General features: G+C 38.3%; 1 protein-coding gene across 12 annotated transcripts in view; it reads right to left on the bottom strand.

Annotated features, from left to right (window-relative positions):
* The window catches only part of SNAP91 (synaptosome associated protein 91), a 147,494-nt gene that overhangs the window by 33,308 nt on the left and 95,681 nt on the right, over window positions 1-18,505 (bottom strand). For all 12 annotated transcript variants that reach the window (XM_027603055.2, XM_027603056.2, XM_027603046.1 and 9 more), the window contains 8 exons: window positions 14,412-14,426; window positions 14,097-14,264; window positions 7,992-8,099; window positions 7,065-7,304; window positions 6,772-6,849; window positions 6,530-6,601; window positions 6,009-6,092; window positions 4,663-4,746 (listed from right to left, as the gene is read on the bottom strand). In XM_027603055.2, coding sequence (XP_027458856.1) covers window positions 4,663-4,746; window positions 6,009-6,092; window positions 6,530-6,601; window positions 6,772-6,849; window positions 7,065-7,304; window positions 7,992-8,099; window positions 14,097-14,264; window positions 14,412-14,426 — 849 coding nt within the window. The remainder of the gene's footprint in view (window positions 1-4,662; window positions 4,747-6,008; window positions 6,093-6,529; window positions 6,602-6,771; window positions 6,850-7,064; window positions 7,305-7,991; window positions 8,100-14,096; window positions 14,265-14,411; window positions 14,427-18,505) is intronic.

Here is an 18,505-nt window from a genome sequence, read left to right as displayed (position 1 = left end):
AAGATGATGTCATCTCAGTTGCTCTGTAATATAATCCGCTGTTAATACATTCCATTTACTAAGATCAATCTGAGATAGTCAATATTTCTAGAACTAATACCCTTTTGTCTGACACATTTCAAACTGCTCCCCCCACCCCAGAGTATGAAAGAATTGGTTCTCTGTAGATCTTCCCATTCAGTGGATATTATTAGTTATTAACTCCACACTGATCATTTTTATATTTTAAATCAGTTCAAAGACCTCTGTGGCTCTGCTAAAAAGTCACCTGTGTCATTTGGTTAACAGAGAATGCAAAACTACAAAGGGCCTCATGAGACTGGCCCATATTATTCCCTGCCTTTGGAATTAAAGATAGGATGTGGCACATTCCTATACTAGTAAAAACCTATGGTGCAGTCACCCCAGAATTGTGTCTATTATTGAAGAACATGGTTTTCCTGTTTGATGTCAACCTCAGAAGTTAGGCCTAATACATCTAATCTCCCTTAATAATCCATTTTTACATCTGTCATCCAGTAATCTATATATTTCAAACATCTAAGTTTTTAGCTGGTGTACCTGAAGAGAAGTTTGAGAGCTTTATTCATCACTGTATGAAATAGTATTTCCTTTTATTTGACACAAACTTAACTTTCAAGTTTCTAGTCAGACTTCACTTGAGATATGGAGAATATCTGTATCCTACCAATAATCTCAAAGACTTGGAGAGAATTATTCTTTGAGTCTGTTCTCATTAGCCAAAACAGATGTCTTTTCTAGAATATTCTCTAGTTTCACCACTTTGGGTACACCAAACAGAATGTGAAATTTTTACTCAAGGGGTAGAAGATGACTAAGATGATATTTCATACACAGTTCAATTCTGGAATTGGTATTATTTGACAGTTCTAGAAGTAAATTTGAATAAAGAAGAATAACCAGTTTTTATGAGATATATGCCCAATTTAAAAGACTATCCATTTAGTCTTTGTTTTCTAGTTAAATTATACCAATTTTGACAAAGCTTTCTTCCCCAATTTTGAGATGATTCTTAATTTTTGGTTGAAAAACCTCTAAAAATCAATTTATCATATTTCCCTTGTTACATATATGTAAATTTATTCCCTCAAAAAAAATTTGAGGAACAAGAGCCCCTGTTCAGCAACCAACATTACTTATAGAGAGTCTATACTTTCCATTACTGTGTATGTGTATTATTTTTCCTTTTTATTCTCCCACAAAATAGTCTTATTACTAAAAGCCAATAACAGAAGACTTTAAAGACTCACAGAATATAACTTTCTCTCTCTCTCTTTTTCAGTTCAAATTCCTACTTTGAACCTGATATTTGTGGACTTCCTTTTTATCTATGATTGGGCTCATTTATCTTAAAAAAAACAAAAGAACAACTTCCTCTTTATTTCAACAGCTTGTGGACTTAACTGTTCTCTCCCCATAGATACACACAAAAGTATAAGACACGTTAAGCTTCATTGCAAATTACCATAGCACAGTGCACCAAATATTTGTTCTACCATTGATATTCATTCAACAGAAATGTATGAAATAGCCACTGTCAGCTAGATTAAATATATAAATGTGACTGGGACTTTATACTGTGTACATTAGCAGGATTTTCTGGCTAGGAAAGTTGCTTCTAGCTCACAGTATAAGATTATATTAATATTCTGTGATATTCTTCAATGAGAACATGGATTCTTGCTGTTTTGTTACCTAAACAAGGATGAGAAATATTCTTCTATAAGCAGAACAGAGAGAAGTATGAAAACTAGCCCAAATAATTAAGACCTAGAGAAATTAGAATTTAAAATCTCTTATATCAGGATATAAGGTAAAAGAATAGTTGGCCTCGTGCCATGTAAATCAGACTCAGATACGTACAAATTATAAAAATTGTCTGTAAAGCAAGCTAGACATTAAACCCATTCACTCCTACTTATATTAAAATTAATTTATTTAAATTAAAAAAAAAACAGAGAAAGAAGAAAAGGTGCACAAAATACTTTCCCATCACTAAAAAAGTCACAAGATGATGTGGTGGAAAAAATGGGAAGTGTACAGTCAGTAAAACCTATGTAAATGACAAGGTCACTTTCATCACTAATTTTCTCCTTTTCTCTCCCATTTTACTAAGATTTCAGGATGGACAACACAATTGAGCAATTTTAAGCTTGCTTTTGGTGAAGTGTTCTAACCTATACTTTTTGTGTACTTCCCTGTTTGGACCTCAAAGCTGTGCAGCTGAGGCTCAGGTCCCCGATGTTGCACTTGGCAGTAGGTGACAAAACTCTTCCTGTTTGTTCCAGATGTGTTTTAGACCCTATCTCACCCCCAGGAACAAATCTCTTGGCTCTGCCACTGACTTCTGACTTTGAATTGGAAGGGAACATTGTCTTTTCCCACAGGCTTTGACGGGCCTCTCTGCACCTACTTCCACTGTTTTTGGCTGTTTTGGAAACACAAGATCTGAGGTTTCAGCCCTGGAAGCACAGGGAGGTTTGCAGCCCTGGAAATGCTCAACATGGTGGACCAGGCTCCTTCTAGGCTGTGTCTGATAGGCTTACAACCCCTCTTTGGGGTCTGTGTAACCCAGAGAGAAAGAGAGACTTCTTAGAACTCTGCAAAAAGCCAGAACATTTGATTTCATATGCCATCTCAACCTTAATTATAACTGCAAAGCCAAAGGCTTATAATCAGTAATCTCATTTTGAAATTGACAAGGTCATTTCCCCCAAATAGCCATTTAAAACTATGCTATTTCTGTGGCTTGTTAAAAACCTATTGCTGAATCTTGAAAACCTGAATTAAGGTTATTGGTTTTGTAAGAGCCTGAAGGTTTCTGTGATCAATTTGAAGCCGCGATGAAGAACACCCAGGCCAGGAGAAAAGCCAGGCAAGCTAGTATTTTTTCTCCAAATAACCAACTGTGTTTTGTGTTAAGTGCCCTGCCTCTTATCGTATTTGCAGCTTCCAAAGTCCACAGCGACATTACAGTGGAACCCTGGTTCTTCACCGTTCAGGAAAATACCAGCTGGCAGTCACCGGTATGAAGTGGATTCAACAACCAGGAGTGTCATATTTAGCCAGGGTAGTCTGGAGAGGAGAGGACAGACACAGACGAACCGCTGTTGCCCCTAAGAAAGATGGCCAGTGGCGCCTGGGTGGCTGGCTCTGTTGGCTAAGCGTCTGCCTTCGGCTCAGGTTATGATTCCAGGGTCCTGGGATCGAGCCTCGAGTTGGGCTCCCTGCTCAGTGGGGATCCTGCTTCTCCCTCTGCCTGCCGCTTCCCTCTGCTTGTGCTCTCTCTCTGTGTCAAATAAATAAATAAAATCTTCAAAAAAAAGACAGCCAAACTGCCAGTCTGAATGACCGATGGAAGGGGAGGGTAGCGGCTGGGCTGTGCTTACCCTTGCCGGCCTCTTGAGAGAAGACTGGACCTCATACCAAACTTCCTACACTACTGAAAGGTGACAAGTGTCCTTTTGTGAGGCTATCATGCATTACTAATCCAGGAATGAATGTTCTGTGCCTGCCGTAGCTGGCCAGGACCGTTCATTACATGAAAAAATAAGACCCGGCCGCTAATTCTTTCAAGGGTAACATGAAAAGCAGGAAATTTAAACTGCGAGACTCCAAACATGGCAACTTCCTTGTGCCGACGTGACCCACACTCTCATCAGTCCCCTGCCAACCTTATAACCAAAATGCATCCCTTGTGGTGACTAGGGAGGGGCACTGGAAGCTGCATCTGAGTATCTGAGGACTCTGTGAGGCCACCGCCGCACTTCCTGCTGCGTCCCCTTCTCAGTAAAGTCAGGGTGAGGTAAGCCAGCAGTGTCTTGTGAGTTTGACTGATAACCTGAGCCTGAAAATGTACGACTGTGGTCTTGCAAATGGCAAATGCTTTGCCTGTAAAAACAGTAATTTCTCAATCCGGCTATCATCAAGCACTCTTTGCCCAGCCTCCAGAGAAGACTGATAGTTGACTTTTACTACCTTTGAGTCTTTGAAATGTTCCCTTTTATTTTATCTATCCCATCCTGGCAATAAGCAATAATCCTAGGCATCTTGTACCAGACTACACCACACTATGTCCTCATTGAACTGGGATCTCTCTCTAGAGGTTTTCAGATTAAAAAAAACAAACAAAATAAAAACCAAAAACCAAAAAACCCCCCCAAAACACAAAAAAACACAACAAACCCCAAAACTAGTTAAAACGTGGCACAGGTAGCAGCAACTTCAACCCCAGTAGAAATCTGACAGTTTCTCCTAGAGTGATTCATGCTACAGAATCAATTGTCAAACATAATGGTATCTTTCCACAGAAATTCCTTAAAAAATGGGCACAGGCAATACAAGATAAAATTCGCTACATAAGCACATTACTTTTTTAGTAAACAAAAAGAAATGGCTAACCAAAAGTAAGGCATCTAGGAGCATCCAAGGAACCACAGGGGTGACTTGTATACGACTATGACTTTAATACTCATTTAATAAAATCCTAGGAAGTAACCTTCTATCAGACAGTGTCTTGTTTTTCAATTTTATGTCTCAAAAGGGAAAGAAAACATGCACTGTGAAATTTACATATATGACTTATAAAGATATAGCCAAACTTAACTTCCACAAAATACCATTTTATTTTAATTTAATTACCAGCTAGTAGGTCTGCCGACGCTGAAGAACTAGAAGCAGCCTGAGGTGCAGGTTGGGGTTCAGAAGCACTACTTCCAAATGCATCTACCCATTATCCATTGTGCAGCAAAAAAGTAAAAGAATGTAAACAGTAAGTACAGTAAGTAAATTAAGTGTTTTGCCAAGAAATGCATAGACATGACACTGTGTGGTGAGCTTGTCACCTGTGGGATAACTGAAATGATTGAGTGAGCTGAATTATGCTCTGACCAGTTTATTCTCTCAAAAAAGAGTTCTAGAATATTTCAGATTAACACCCCTTTGTAAGACAATTCTTTTTTAAAAAATAAAAGTTTTGGACTAAATCCTGATATCTCTTAAAATAGGACCAAGGTTTAAAAAATTTTGCCTGAAGGCAATTACAATGGAATTTTCCCATTTAGAACTCTATTAAAGTTAGAAAAAAAAATTAACAGACTTAATTCAAGCAGCAGCAACAGCTCCACTTGTACCCATTTATCAGAGTTCAGTGTTTATTTGCCACAAGTTTTGAGTCAGAGACTGTGACACCATTGTACCCCTCATGGCACATACCATGATGCTTCCACGTACAGTAGGTAAGGTACTCAGTGTGGTTTAACTTGCTAAGAATGGCATTTTAGCCTGTGGCACGCACATTTGTGGATGTTCATGAAGAAATCACTTCAAACCTGTACTTTTCCCTATAAATTTACTGCTACTAAATGACTTTAAATGCATCACCCTAATGAGTAGTGCAAGAGTTAATTCAGTACATCTCCCTGCCTTCAGATAACATATAAAGTAAGAGGAAAATACATTTAAACCAGTGAAACATCTTCTAGTCGTCTGGAAAGATTTTAAAACATTAAGCTCAATAAACCCTACAGAATAATGTATGGCTGTACAGCTTATGTTTTCAGTTTCGACTGGCTTGTTTTCAATTCTAAATTATCTAGTTAACGTTTATATTGCTTTTAAGAACTTAGAAATGCCGATTTAGCCAACAGATCAGGTTCACCAAGGAAGAACAGTAGAAGGAAATTCCAACCAGCTGATTCTACATTAGGATGCACAGAAAGTTAAAAACACAAAGACTCTGAATGAAAAATGATCTGGTTCTGTTAGGCCATGCATTGAAAATTGTGATGAACTGATGAGGATGAAGATGATGATGGCAAAGCAATGGGAAAGATCTTAAAAACTTAAGTTTACAGTTAAGAGATGGAAATAACTTCAGAGTCAAAAGAAAGAATGATGGAATATAACAAAAGAGAAGATGTAGAAACTGTTCTGAGGGAGGAAAAAAATAAAGACTGTTTACATGTTGAAGGAGGAGAGGTACGCACCCCCAAAAAGGTCTATCACGCCTGAAGAATCCACCTTTGCTGGAGAGGCAGTGGTTGCAGGAGACGGTACTGCAAATGCATCCACTGCAGTGAAGCACACAACAGGAAAAATCGCACGTCACCCAAGGGAAAATAAAGCCATGCATGAGCCTTGAGAGATGGCTTCCTGGGATTTCGTGTTTAACAGCGGGCAGTAAGATCGCAGACAGTCTTAACAGTTAAGACAAAGCAAATGGATTTAAAAATATACACTCTCCCAAAGAAAATAACATTTGACTTCTTGAACTCAGAGGTTTTAGCGTGGGGCGGGGGGGAAGTTGTCTCTTTTCACCAGCATTAGGTTGGAAATTATGAACCTCATCAGTTAGTGATGGGCCAAAATGAGATTGTTTTTTTTCTTTTCCAAGTGAATTTTGAGTTTAAAAGAACTCCAGACAAACCTGCACGTCTTCGTGTCCGCCTCTGCACACACAACCCCCACCAGACATCTCAGAAGGCTTGGCCTTGGCAGAAGCACTCACCGGATAAGAGGTCAGCAGTGAGAGAACTCTCAGGCACAGGAGAGGCCCCTTGTGGTGGAGAGGAGAAAGCGTCTTCCCAAAGTGAAACAAACCAAAACCAAGCAGAGGTAAGTAGAAAGCGGAAATCAAAGTTCAGTATTTAACAAATGCATTATCACAAGGGAGCATCAAGAGTTCAGTCATCAAAACATTGGAGGGGGGGGAACTAATGTTCAAAAAAAAAGGGGTGGCTTTGGTTTTACCTGTACCAAACAGGTCTATGCTAGGAGCAGCATCTGGCTTAGGCGCTGCAGCGACTTCCGGAGGGGCCTCAAACAAATCTAAGACCAAGAACACACATGCCTTTACTCTACTGGACAGACCAGCCTGACACAGCATCACCTCCCAGTTGTACATCAGCACGGGGGAGAATTCCGAAATAAGCAGCATGGGGTTGACCCAGTTGTCATGCAGTAACAGTTGTGTGTGCAGGGCATCTCGGGTACCAGAATTCAATCCACCCGATGGAGAGAGTTCAACAACAACAAATCATTACCACCAAAGATATCTAGAGCAGGAGGAGCGGCGGTGGCGGTGGCTGAGGTGGTGGCGGGGGCGGCGGTGGCCGCGGTGGCAGCTGCGACAGCGGGAGCAGGAGAAGGAGCAGTGGCGGGAACCGGAGGGGCTGTGCTAGCTGTAGGGGTAACTACAGGAACACTGGTCTCAGGTGGCTTCATTGCAAAGAGGTCCAGCTCGGGTGCAGCCTCTGCACTACCTTCAGACGGGGCAAAGGGGTCTTTTGGAAAAGGAAGGTGGAGACACACATATAGCATCAGTAAGGAGAGAGAGAGAGAGAGAGAGAGAGAGAGAGAGAGAGAGAGAGAGAGAGAGAGAGAGAGAGAGAGGCATCATAACTATGGGTAAGAGACATCTTATGCAGATATTCACACACTAGCTAGGCATTAGGCTGCCTGGACTGAACTACTATCCTATTAGCAATGGTCAGTGATTAGGATGTTTTTCTAAACAAGAAAAAAAAAAAGAAAATTTAGTAGGTAACACAAGTTAAAAAACTAAAATGCTTCAATGTAAGATTAGCCTACAGTCTAGGATTAGAGATTGTTCTTCAAATCCTCAATCTGGGCAATTTGGTAGCTTTGAAAATTCACTAAAACATGCCTATATAGTAGAACTCAGCGCTACAAAAGAGTACAATCCAGCAGGAGGGGACCAAAAAAAAAAACATTAAGAGAGCATACTTGCACTGACAAAAATTGTCAATCTTGAGAAATTGTCAATTTTGATAAGTATGCACTTGGTCGTCTTAATGTTTTAAGTGCCAGCGCTACTGATTCAGTTATGATGAATGATCCTTTATACTCAGAAGAAATTAAAGTCAGAAAAACATATGGCCACATCTCACTACGGGAGTTTCACATCGGGACAGAGAAAACAACAGACTTGCTCGTGACTATCGACCCACCATTTCCTGAGCATGCATCAAGTGCGGCGGCTACGGGGGCTGGGGTTGCTGGCGCGGCGGCCCCTTCGGATGCTGCAGGGGCCTCCCCGGGAGAAGCTGCAAAGGCATCTTGGGTGCGGTTTTTAAAACAACACAAATTAAAGGAATAAAAAGAGAAGAAAATATAGTAAAAGAACCAAGTTAAATTGCAGAAAAGGCTCCCTTATACAACATGAATTTCTTCAAATGCATTCTTACGGCCCATGCACTGTTGGCGGTCACAAAATAGTGATTCTTTGCACTCCTTCGTGTTAGTTACATGCAAGTGGTACAGGATTCATACTGCTGAGGCCTATTAGGATCCATCAGGTAACAAGATTCCCATTGTATAAGGGCTCGGAGAAGCATGTTTTACATAACATTAGAAATTAATGGATGTGAAAATTAAAACACAAAAATAACTTTATTACGTGATTTAAGACATTAGTCTTTCATGACCGGTGAACACTTATTCACTATGTTACTATGATGTCTCTTTGGTGGTTTCTACCAAACATAGATGTCTTCTTTAATGGCAATAAAATTAAACATATGATGGTAATGTAAACAATTATAGTTTAAAAAAGTTTTATGGTCTAGTACAGGCATAATTACACTGTTAACATGAAAGGTTTACTAAGTATTCGTAAGAAAGTTAAGTCTTTGTTATCCTTGAAAAACATTTTCAGATACAACCAAGGATTTAAGGAAATAACAAAATTAGGGGATGACACTATAATGCCTTTATTTCAACTTAAATTTATTGTTTTAAAATATTGTATTCCTCTCATTATTTAGAAAATGATCTATTTTTAACAAACTAAAAACATAGTTTCATGCTTTAAGACTATAAGTGTATTACTATTTATAGCAGAAAATCCATCTACATACAGGCAGTCCCAGTTTATAAATGCCCAATATATAAATGGCTGATGTGTACAAACAGCACCCAATGTGTTTCTGTCAGTAAACCGTGTTAATTTGGTAAAAAAAAAAAATCCTGGAGTCTTCAAAGAGATTCTATAGCTCGAAAGTACAAAAGAATGAAGCTATCATTAGCATGATTTGCTGAGAAGAAATTCCTGGAATCTGCCACTTACCTGCTAGACTTTTCATCCTAAAATACTGCCTTCCACAATATCTACAAGTGTCCCCTAGAACACTGTTCCTCTGGCCGTTAAGGATTTATTATATATGCTTGTGAAATGCTACACAGTATATCCCTTTTCTTGGAGATTTACGTAGTATATGTTAGGCCGTAGGAAGTCCTATAGTGAAGGAACTTGTCTTGGAGTTTAACCCAGCATGTTCCAAACTGATCTTAGTATGAAACAGACTTTCCTCCTTTTCTGTCCTGAGGCCCAGCATTAAGTGGAACAACAAACAATAAATTGGTCACTTGGGTTGAAAGGTCCTTTACAAGAACACAAATATCCTTAGAAGACACAATGAGACAATCAGTTATTCATATCTTACAGATTTATTTGATCTGCTTCCTTCCCTCAGCTACACAAGGGAATATGTTTTTGGAGCAAAGGTCTGTCAGGGGAGAAGCCAAATAATACTGGAGTGTGGCTAGGCCAGGCTTGCTTCGCCAGATGCAATGCTAAGGACACTGTAATAGGGGGCTTAGAGCAATATGAAAATCTTAAGAGCTGGGGCAGAACACAGGAGAGTATAAGAGGAGGTTGGCAGGGCTGAAAGTATTTTGCCACAAGTCAGGTCTGTTTTCTTTGTTTTTATTCCCATAAAACCTTGAACCAAGGCTAATAATACTAGAACTAGTAAAAATGGTAATAGTGGTCACTAGTGAGTATGTGCCACTGTGTAAATACTTTATGGACATTATTAAACTTAATCCCTGTAACTATCTCACAATAGAGGTTCTATTATCTCCACTTTGTAGATAAGAACAGAAGCTTGGGGAGTCTGAGTGACTTGACCAAACAGGTCACCAAACAGGCAAATGGTAGTGTCAGGATTTGGTCGTAAACTGACGGAGGTTTGTGTGTTCAGATACTATGCCGCACTGTCAAGAGCCATGCCACACTCTACTATTTCGTCTTTGTTGGATGGAATAAACACCAGTTATATCAGTGTTGGGGGTCAAGTAAATATCCATGGGCTGACCTCTTCAATTATCACCCATGTGTAAGTGGGTGAAACCCATTATTTGTAACCATGTCCTCAGAAGAGGTTTTTTTCTTCCCTGTCATCTCCTTTTAAATGCTTCTCCTGTTACTTAAAACTAAACATTATAAACTCCGCTAGTCCCATCAGAACTTCTCTTAAAGGGCGCCTGGGTGGCTCAGTCATTAAGCGTCTGCCTTCGGCTCAGGTCATGATCTCAGGGTCCTGGGATCGAGCCCCACATCGGGCTCCCTGCTCAGCGGGAAGCCTGCTTCTCCCTCTCCCACTCCCCCTGCTTGTGTTCCCTCTCTCACTGTGTCTTTCTCTGTCAAATAAATAAATAAAAATCTTAAAAAAAAAAGAACTTCTCTTAAGGACAGGAGCCCAGCTGCTCCAGGTCCTGTCTGATAAGTCTTCCAGGCCAGGAAGGAGAGATTTGCATGAGTGAGGCTGCAGCCGAACCCAGCCCCAGCCACTGCCTGACTAGACAGGAAGGAGACCCTGAATGAGAACAGTTCAGCAGAGCTCAGTTGGCTCAAGAGCTGTGAGAGGTAATAGGATTTTTTTGTTGTAAATAAAACAAAACTTGTTTTACTACCTAGCTTTCTTTCATTATCAATGGCAGCATTATCCTTCCAGTTCTGAAAATTCAAGCTCTTCCCAATCAAGTTCTCTTTCCCTTGTTACCCATTTGCAGTTTTTTACATTCCGCTTATTTTCAAACAGTGCTATTTCCTGGAAATGCATGTGCCTGCTGTTCTACAATTATGGACCCAGTCCAGACTTTACCCAGCAAAATCATCTCCCTGATACTGCCGCTATAGACCAGCCTTTTTTCCTTCTAGCAATCTAGGAAGAATTTTCTCTTAATTTTTTTTAGCATGTGACTGCCTTTCTAAAAATTTCATTTGAAAATTTTTTTATTTCATTTGAAATTTACTTAGCTGTAATTTTCCCCACCTGAACTCTCCCCATGTTCTCCAGTCACACGAACCATCTTTAAATCACATACTTGGCACAAAGGTTTCAATCATTGTCAACAGCCTGGAAGTCACCATTCCAGTCTTCCTCAAAGGTCCCAGGTTGTAAGACTCTTATATGAAATCTATTTTTAAGTGCTTGTATTTAAGTTCTGGTTTTAAGGAAGGTTGATTAACTTAGTTTGTCAACAAACTTGTGCAAATGAAAGCAGTCTTGTGAGCTAAGTTCTCTGGTTTTCCAGCCACTTGGTTTCATGCCCACAGACTACATCCTCATGAAGGCTTGCTCACATACTGACACAGGTGAATGAAAGGGTACCCTGGCGAATGTGTAGAGGAATTAGTATCAATTTTGCATTCCGGTGCTTAGAAAAACCCTGTGTTGTGTCAGACTAATGTGTTGCTGTTAGCAAAGTTTTCAAGTGAAAAACAGGATATTTTAAAGAAGTTTGTCTTTTATTTTTATCAGTATCTGTAAATTTTACTGATTTTTTAAAAGCACAATACTATCTTGCAGTCTTGTTCTGCATGACCACAGAAAGCAGATTTTTTTCTTAAAGTTCACTTTAAAAAATAAAGCATTTAGTAAGTATAATGTTTCTGAAAAAAAAATTTTAATGACTTACACTGAAATAACTAAAATGTTATGTGGGTATCAATCTGGATATTTAAAACTGATAACATTTCCTATTTTTCAAATTTGTAATGAGAATGCATAGAAAATTTCAATGTTTTAATATTTCATACTCATGAAATTAATTAGCTACTTTTCAGAAATTAAAGCTCTTTAACTTATTTCTAAAGATACCTATTTAATACTGCTGTACAAGCTAGGTAAAACCTTGAAAGCACATATTTTAAAGTCATATAAACAAAATATCTGGTGCCCTTGTGTATTTAAAGAGTTCTATCACTTGCCCATTTTAGTGATAGAGTAAGAAAAAAAATGGCCACACAACATGGCCCATCTCTAAATGATTCGTTGTAAATCAATAAAGAGCATGAAAGAAATTAGGGAATATCCTTGAAAACTACATAACAGTGACATGTATAGACTCCTGACCATAAATGATAGAGACTTTATAGCTGTCAGAGGTCAGGGGACAGGTTGTGGGACTATCCAGATCAATAAAAATGATTGTGATGAGATTTACAGATGTACTCACTAAACCTATAGCCAAATGTCTAGAAAAGATACTGGTAAAATCCCAAGAAGGGCTCCATTCTTTGGCATTAAGTTAGAGGGCTTTCTGAAGCATTAGTCTTTTAAAGCTGTATTTCAGGTTAGAAAGAGCCATGACAATATTTACAAATATACAGATTTTTCTGCTTGAGGAATGCAGAAAAGTCAGTAATAAGTGATCAACACAAACAGCATGATGGCACAAAGACTATTTCAAAGCAATATATTAGGCTTTATTATTCTAGAGAGCCATGAGGGAAGCAAGCTGGAGTTGACTGATTTCATAAAGGCAATTAAGCTCCTTACAAATGGACTGAAAAACAAAAATCTAAACAGCTAAAGATGTGGAAATGTTCAAGCACACAAGAGTTACCCATCGTGTCCATATTTTCCTTGATGTTTTTCTGTCAACATAAGCCTATGAGAAACCACTCATATCCAATACTAATTGTGGGGGGAGTAGAAGGGGGTGAAGAAGTTGATTTTATAAATTTAAGCTAAAAATTTAATTTTTGGTCTCAGAAGTTATAGAGGCATACCTGAAAAACTAACTTTTGCTAGTGGTTGACTATTTTTAATAAAACATTCAAGAGCCTTCCCCTATTTTTTTAAAAATGGTTTTCTCCTGTAATAGGAACGGCAGCATGGCAAGACAGCAGCAACTTCCTCGTGTGAAACACTTGCCACAGTGCTGTGTCCAGTTGAGTGCTCCTTGTCTCGGACAGTGTCAGCCAGCCTCAGCGACTGGGCCATGGTGGGGAGCACAGCGCTATGTGGCAGTGTGTAAGCGTACCTTCCCTGGGGAATGTACTGACTCCACCAGAGCCTGCCAAACCTCTCCTGCTCTCCCCGTCACTCACCTCCTCCAATTTCTTTACCATTTTCTCAAAAGGCCCTGGGAAAGATGTTATATGGTAACGAAGAAACACAAAACTATGATGACTATAACACCATTCGATGTATGTATTTGACATCAGCACTTCTCCAGGTGTGGACATCAGCACCACTCAGATGGGAATGTGTAAATGGCTGCAGATGGTTCCTCAGGTCCAGGCATATTATGCTGCCAGAGTCTAGGATACCTGACTCAAGCTCACAGCTGTAAATCAACTCTGTCAGAATTTACATTTTCACGTAAAGTATATTTTCAGGCAAACATTTCAAAGCCTGACCTAAACCTGTTTTCCATCAGCATTTTGAGTGTTGGTAGCAGATGATCTCTCAAAGTTCCAAAGCCAAAGATGCTCCAAGTTTTTGCTTGTACAGAACAAGCTTACAGTTACAAAAATGGGCATATCACTAAACTCTCTTCAGAGACCTCCAAATCTGAACTGCTCTTAGATGATTTTTTGTCTTACATCTTAAAAAATAACTTAAGCCAGGACTTCCCCTTCCATATTCTCCAAGCACTACTCATTCAGCTAGTGTGAATGTGGTCAAAAAGTCACACCTAAATATGATAGAGAGGTCTGGTACCATCTTCAAATAGATACTGCTGAGCAGGAGCATATAGGGGACAAGGGTTCTAATAGCAACTTAAATCCTCACTTTTAAAAAATGGAAAAATCAAGTGGGCCCAAAGTATTGCAACCTTTGCTCTAAAGCCACTAAAATTAAGTGAAGATAAAGTTGATGAAGTTAGCGAAGATAAATGCATATTAATAAACATGTAAAAAGTAGTGGAACACTCTGACGTGCTGTTAAATGATGTAAACATTTTTAAGCACCTTACCTCTAAGGTAATTTTAGCAAACCCGGCAGGAAAGGGACAAAGCCGTGATGTGACTGACTAACCTCCAAAGAGATCCACGTCAGCAGTGACAGCAGTGACAGTTGTAGTAGTTGAGGCAGAGGCTGAAGCAGTTGCAGTTTCAGAAGCTGTGGTAGGAGGGGTAGGTTCTGGTGCAAAGGGATCTGAAACTTGTGCTTCAGAGGGAACAGAGGAAAGTGCAGCCAGAGAATCTACGTTGCACCACAGACAGAGAACCAACAGGAGAGAAGAGGAGGAAAAGGAGAGAAGATATACCAGACTCCATAGGACCAAATAGGGACAGTTATTCAGAGACGGAGGTCTCTCACAACAGAAGCTTAAAATAAAGCTTTACTCACCCTCTCCCAAAAGGTCTACCGATGTCCAGTACGTGTCAGCGTATGAAGAAATAAGAGAGAAAGCTGAAACATGCAACCACACCAATGTCCAAGCAGGGCGAGGTACTAACTGAAGACGTTTTAGCTGTATGCACCTTTCTGGACCATTCGTAATCACGAAATAGTGTATTAACTCTTATTATCATGGAATGTTTGTGCTGGAAAGGACTGTGGGATCCTCTAGATCAAGCTTCCAATTTTATAGATGGGAAAACAGAGAGCAAGCAAGGTCAAGAGACTTACCTGAAGTCAGCTCTAAATAACTTTGACAAACTCTATTTCTTACCAGATTTACCATTTCATCTGCTTTGATGCATTTCACTACACGATAAATATCAATTCTAAGGAAACTGTAGTTGATGAAACTTTATTAATCCTCTATTTGATGTGTCACTTCAGTCCAGAATACCATAGAATAAATACAGGCTTTCTGGTAGCTGCAGTTTGACTGTAGAACATACCAAACACAGTCAAAGAACAGTCCAAGTTTAGGGGCTAGAAAAAAATAACCCTCAGCTCCATGATTTTTGTCTTCATAAATTTCACACTATTGGATGTTTTTCAATTCTATATCTAATCTTTCCATTTATAAACATTATGTGACAACATATGAGAATTATTTTTAAGATGAATGAGACAAGACTGTGTAGCATCCAAACTTTTCAGGCCTTCTGAGGTCTGCACCCCTTTAGGAGGTGCATACTTTCTTAGTGTTCAACAGTGGGATTACAGTTGGCATCCTAAATAAAAAGCCCAGGAAGGGTAATTCTTAACTATACTATGACTTTAGGTTAAACATTTAGAGAGTCCAATAGTATTCTTGTATTCCCACTCATGTGATATAACCCAGGGCTCATATTTGAATTCATGAATGTTACTGGAAATTTATTTTAATCATGAAGAAATTTTATCAGAACTCATTAGGGAGCTATTTTCTTAAGAGCCTTAGAAACAATATGAGAACTAAGTAAACTAAAAGTTCCAGAAGACATTTAAAAAACTGAGAAACATAAATTTGACACTAAAAATAATCATATTCATTTAACTATGCAATTTACAAACCCAATAAATATTAGATAAAGCACTCTACAGACACACTAAGGTAATCAAGGCCCTTCTAACCAAATCTTATATATTTCATAACAGCATTAACAAATTATAGCACACAGGGTACTTCACATTAGAAACAGTTTTTTAATTTTGGAACATATGCGTAATTAACAGCAGGCAAAAAGGAGCTATGTTGATTTAGGGCTGTAAGCTGAAAAGGTAGGTCCCAAATCCTGAGAAACAGAAGGTACTTCCAATAATTCCTCAAACCAACAGTATCACGCCCAATACAACTGTTACTCTATACTCATACATCCCAAAATATTAATTAGAAACCAAACTGGGTCATAAGAAGCCAGACAGACTTGGTTTCTCTATTCTCCTGGCATTGGTGGGACTCTCTCTCGTCTTGCTTTATCAACGGCTAGTTCAAGAAACAATGTGATAGCAGAAGAGCTAAGAGCCATGTGACTTAACAGTTTCCAGACTTGCTATTGTCTATGACAGGGAATGGACAATTTATTTCGTACATTTGGTAAGCGAGAAAGGAGAAGACTATTCATGTGTATTAGAAAGAGAGAGAAATAGAAATATTCTTAAAAAGTATGAAAGATTAAAATACTAGTTCCATGTTTTTGGCTAGTGTTTTATTCAGATGGAGAGTCATAAGACTTGCTGCAATATGATGAAAGATGGAAAGTAAAATTTCCTAGGGAAATGTATGATAACTAGACATGGTGCATAACTGATGCTGAAAACTTTTGCTACAGGTGTTAATCTCTAAAAATCTTAATTTTCTGGATGAAATACAATTATGTTACTTATTTCTTGCTTGATGCAAAATTCTCCCTAGTATAAAAGAAAGCCCTACTTTACGATGATGGGAACAGCTATTATTCTCAAAGCTGCCACTGTTTATAAAAGATTAAACTATACAAACTGCTCCTCCCCATAACCCACAGCAGCAGAGTTCAATTCACTGGCAAGTAGTACATAATCAGTTATTTTTGTGTGTTAGAAAATATTCACTGTAACTGAGGAAACAAAACTACAACTAAATTTATAAGGAAATCTATATTTTGCAGTGATATGAAGCTAAACTTCCTAGGTTATTATAAAGATTGAATGTGTTAATATATTTAAGTGCTCACCCTTACCTGGAACATATCAAATGCTTGCTAATAAATAATAGCAAGAGCTAACATTTAAGTCAAGTTATAATTTTCATTACAGAACTATGACTTTCAAAGCTTCTATAAATCTTTCTGCGTGTATGTGTGTGTACACATGCATGTTTCCAAAATAGCCCACAGATATGCCCCCAGATTTAATTAGCAAGCAAATGGTAATATGTCACTAAAATTGCTTGTACTGTAATATTCCCCATGGAAACTATTAAAGTCATATGATTGCATAATAATGGTGAGCCTTCAAATGGATGTTGGTAATTACTTTCTATTAGGTCTCTTAATTCTAACAAAAACCCTAATTAGGTCAACTAATAAAACCCTAATAGGAATTCTGTATTTCTCAGAAAAGAGAAATTTCACTTCAAGCATTTATAAGAAGAAATGATCTGTTTCCCACTTCTAAGATACACAGAAAGACAACACACAGACTCACTTGTTTGTGCTGAGAGAGGAATTTATTATGAAGAGAAAAATACTCTCCTTATTATGGGGCCAATGGCAGGGATTAAAAAAACGCTCTGTCATCTTTCAGTCAAACATGTTCATTATCAGCCCACAGAATGAAAATCTTATATGGCATTATTTAACTTAGGTTTACTAAAATATGAATTCGCTAAAATGTGGTTGTGTTATGCCAACAGGAAAAATACTATCATTTACAATATGTACCTTAAAATGGTAATATTTATCAGTACCCATAACCCCCATGAGAAATTCATAAACACCTGAAATGGCCTTAGTTGTTGGAAAATGAATCCTCTTACTAGCATTATGGTCAGATAAGAATATCTAAATAAGTCTACAGAGTTTTAAGGTTTATAGTTTATTGTCTGGTTATGCAAAATTAAAATGTGTTTCAATAATAGAAGTGGCATGAATTTATCAAACAAGATCGAGAAAGTGATTTTATTTATTTTTGCTTAGTCAAATGACCGAAACATATTTGTTATAACTTAGCATCATGTTCAACCCCTACTGGGTATCTATAGGATAAATACAAACTGAAGGTAGTGAATATTTCTCGATTTCATATTATACAACTTTACTTCAATTTCTTAAGGCTTATAAATTTTACTATTCTGCTTAGGAATTAGAGAATTTATGAGTATTTTTTCTCTCTAGCCGACCTTCGACTACTATGAAATAGTACAGTTATAGATATTTTCTTGAGACAGAAGACTAATGATGTCTGATTATCAAAAAGTGACCATCAGGCCCTGAGCCAAGGTTCTGCTAGCCTATCAGGTGCTTTATTTCTTTTTCTTGCCTAATTGCTCTGGCTAAGACTTCCAGCACTATGTTGAATAGAAGTGGAGAGTGGGCATCCTTGTGTTGTCCCTAATCTTAAGAGAAAAAGGTTTCAGCTTTTCACCATTGAGTATGATGTTAGCTGTGGGCTCATCATATATGGCCTTTATAATGTTAAGGTACATTCCTTCTACCTATAATTTGCCAAGAATTTTTATCATGAAAGGATGTTGAAATCTGTTAGGTGCTTTTTCTGCATCTGTTGAGATCATATGATTTTTTCTTAAAGTAGACTTCATGCCCAGCATGAATCCCAACACAGGGCTTGAACTCACGACCCTGAGATCAAGACCTGAGCTAAGATCAAGAGTTGGATGCTTAACCAACTGAGCCACCCAGGCACACGATCGAGATCATATGATTTTTATCCTTCATTCTGTAATATCATATATGTTTACTGATTTGTATATATTGAACCACATATTGATAAATCCCACTTGATTATGGTGTATGATCCTTTTAATGTGTTACTGAATTTGGTTTGCTAATACCTGGCAAAGCATTTTT

Source organism: Zalophus californianus, chromosome 7 (assembly GCF_009762305.2).
Source record: "Zalophus californianus isolate mZalCal1 chromosome 7, mZalCal1.pri.v2, whole genome shotgun sequence".
NCBI classification, from domain to species: Eukaryota; Metazoa; Chordata; class Mammalia; order Carnivora; family Otariidae; genus Zalophus; species Zalophus californianus.
The sequence above is the reverse complement of the archived record's forward strand: the minus strand, read 5'-3'. Positions and strand labels throughout refer to the sequence as shown.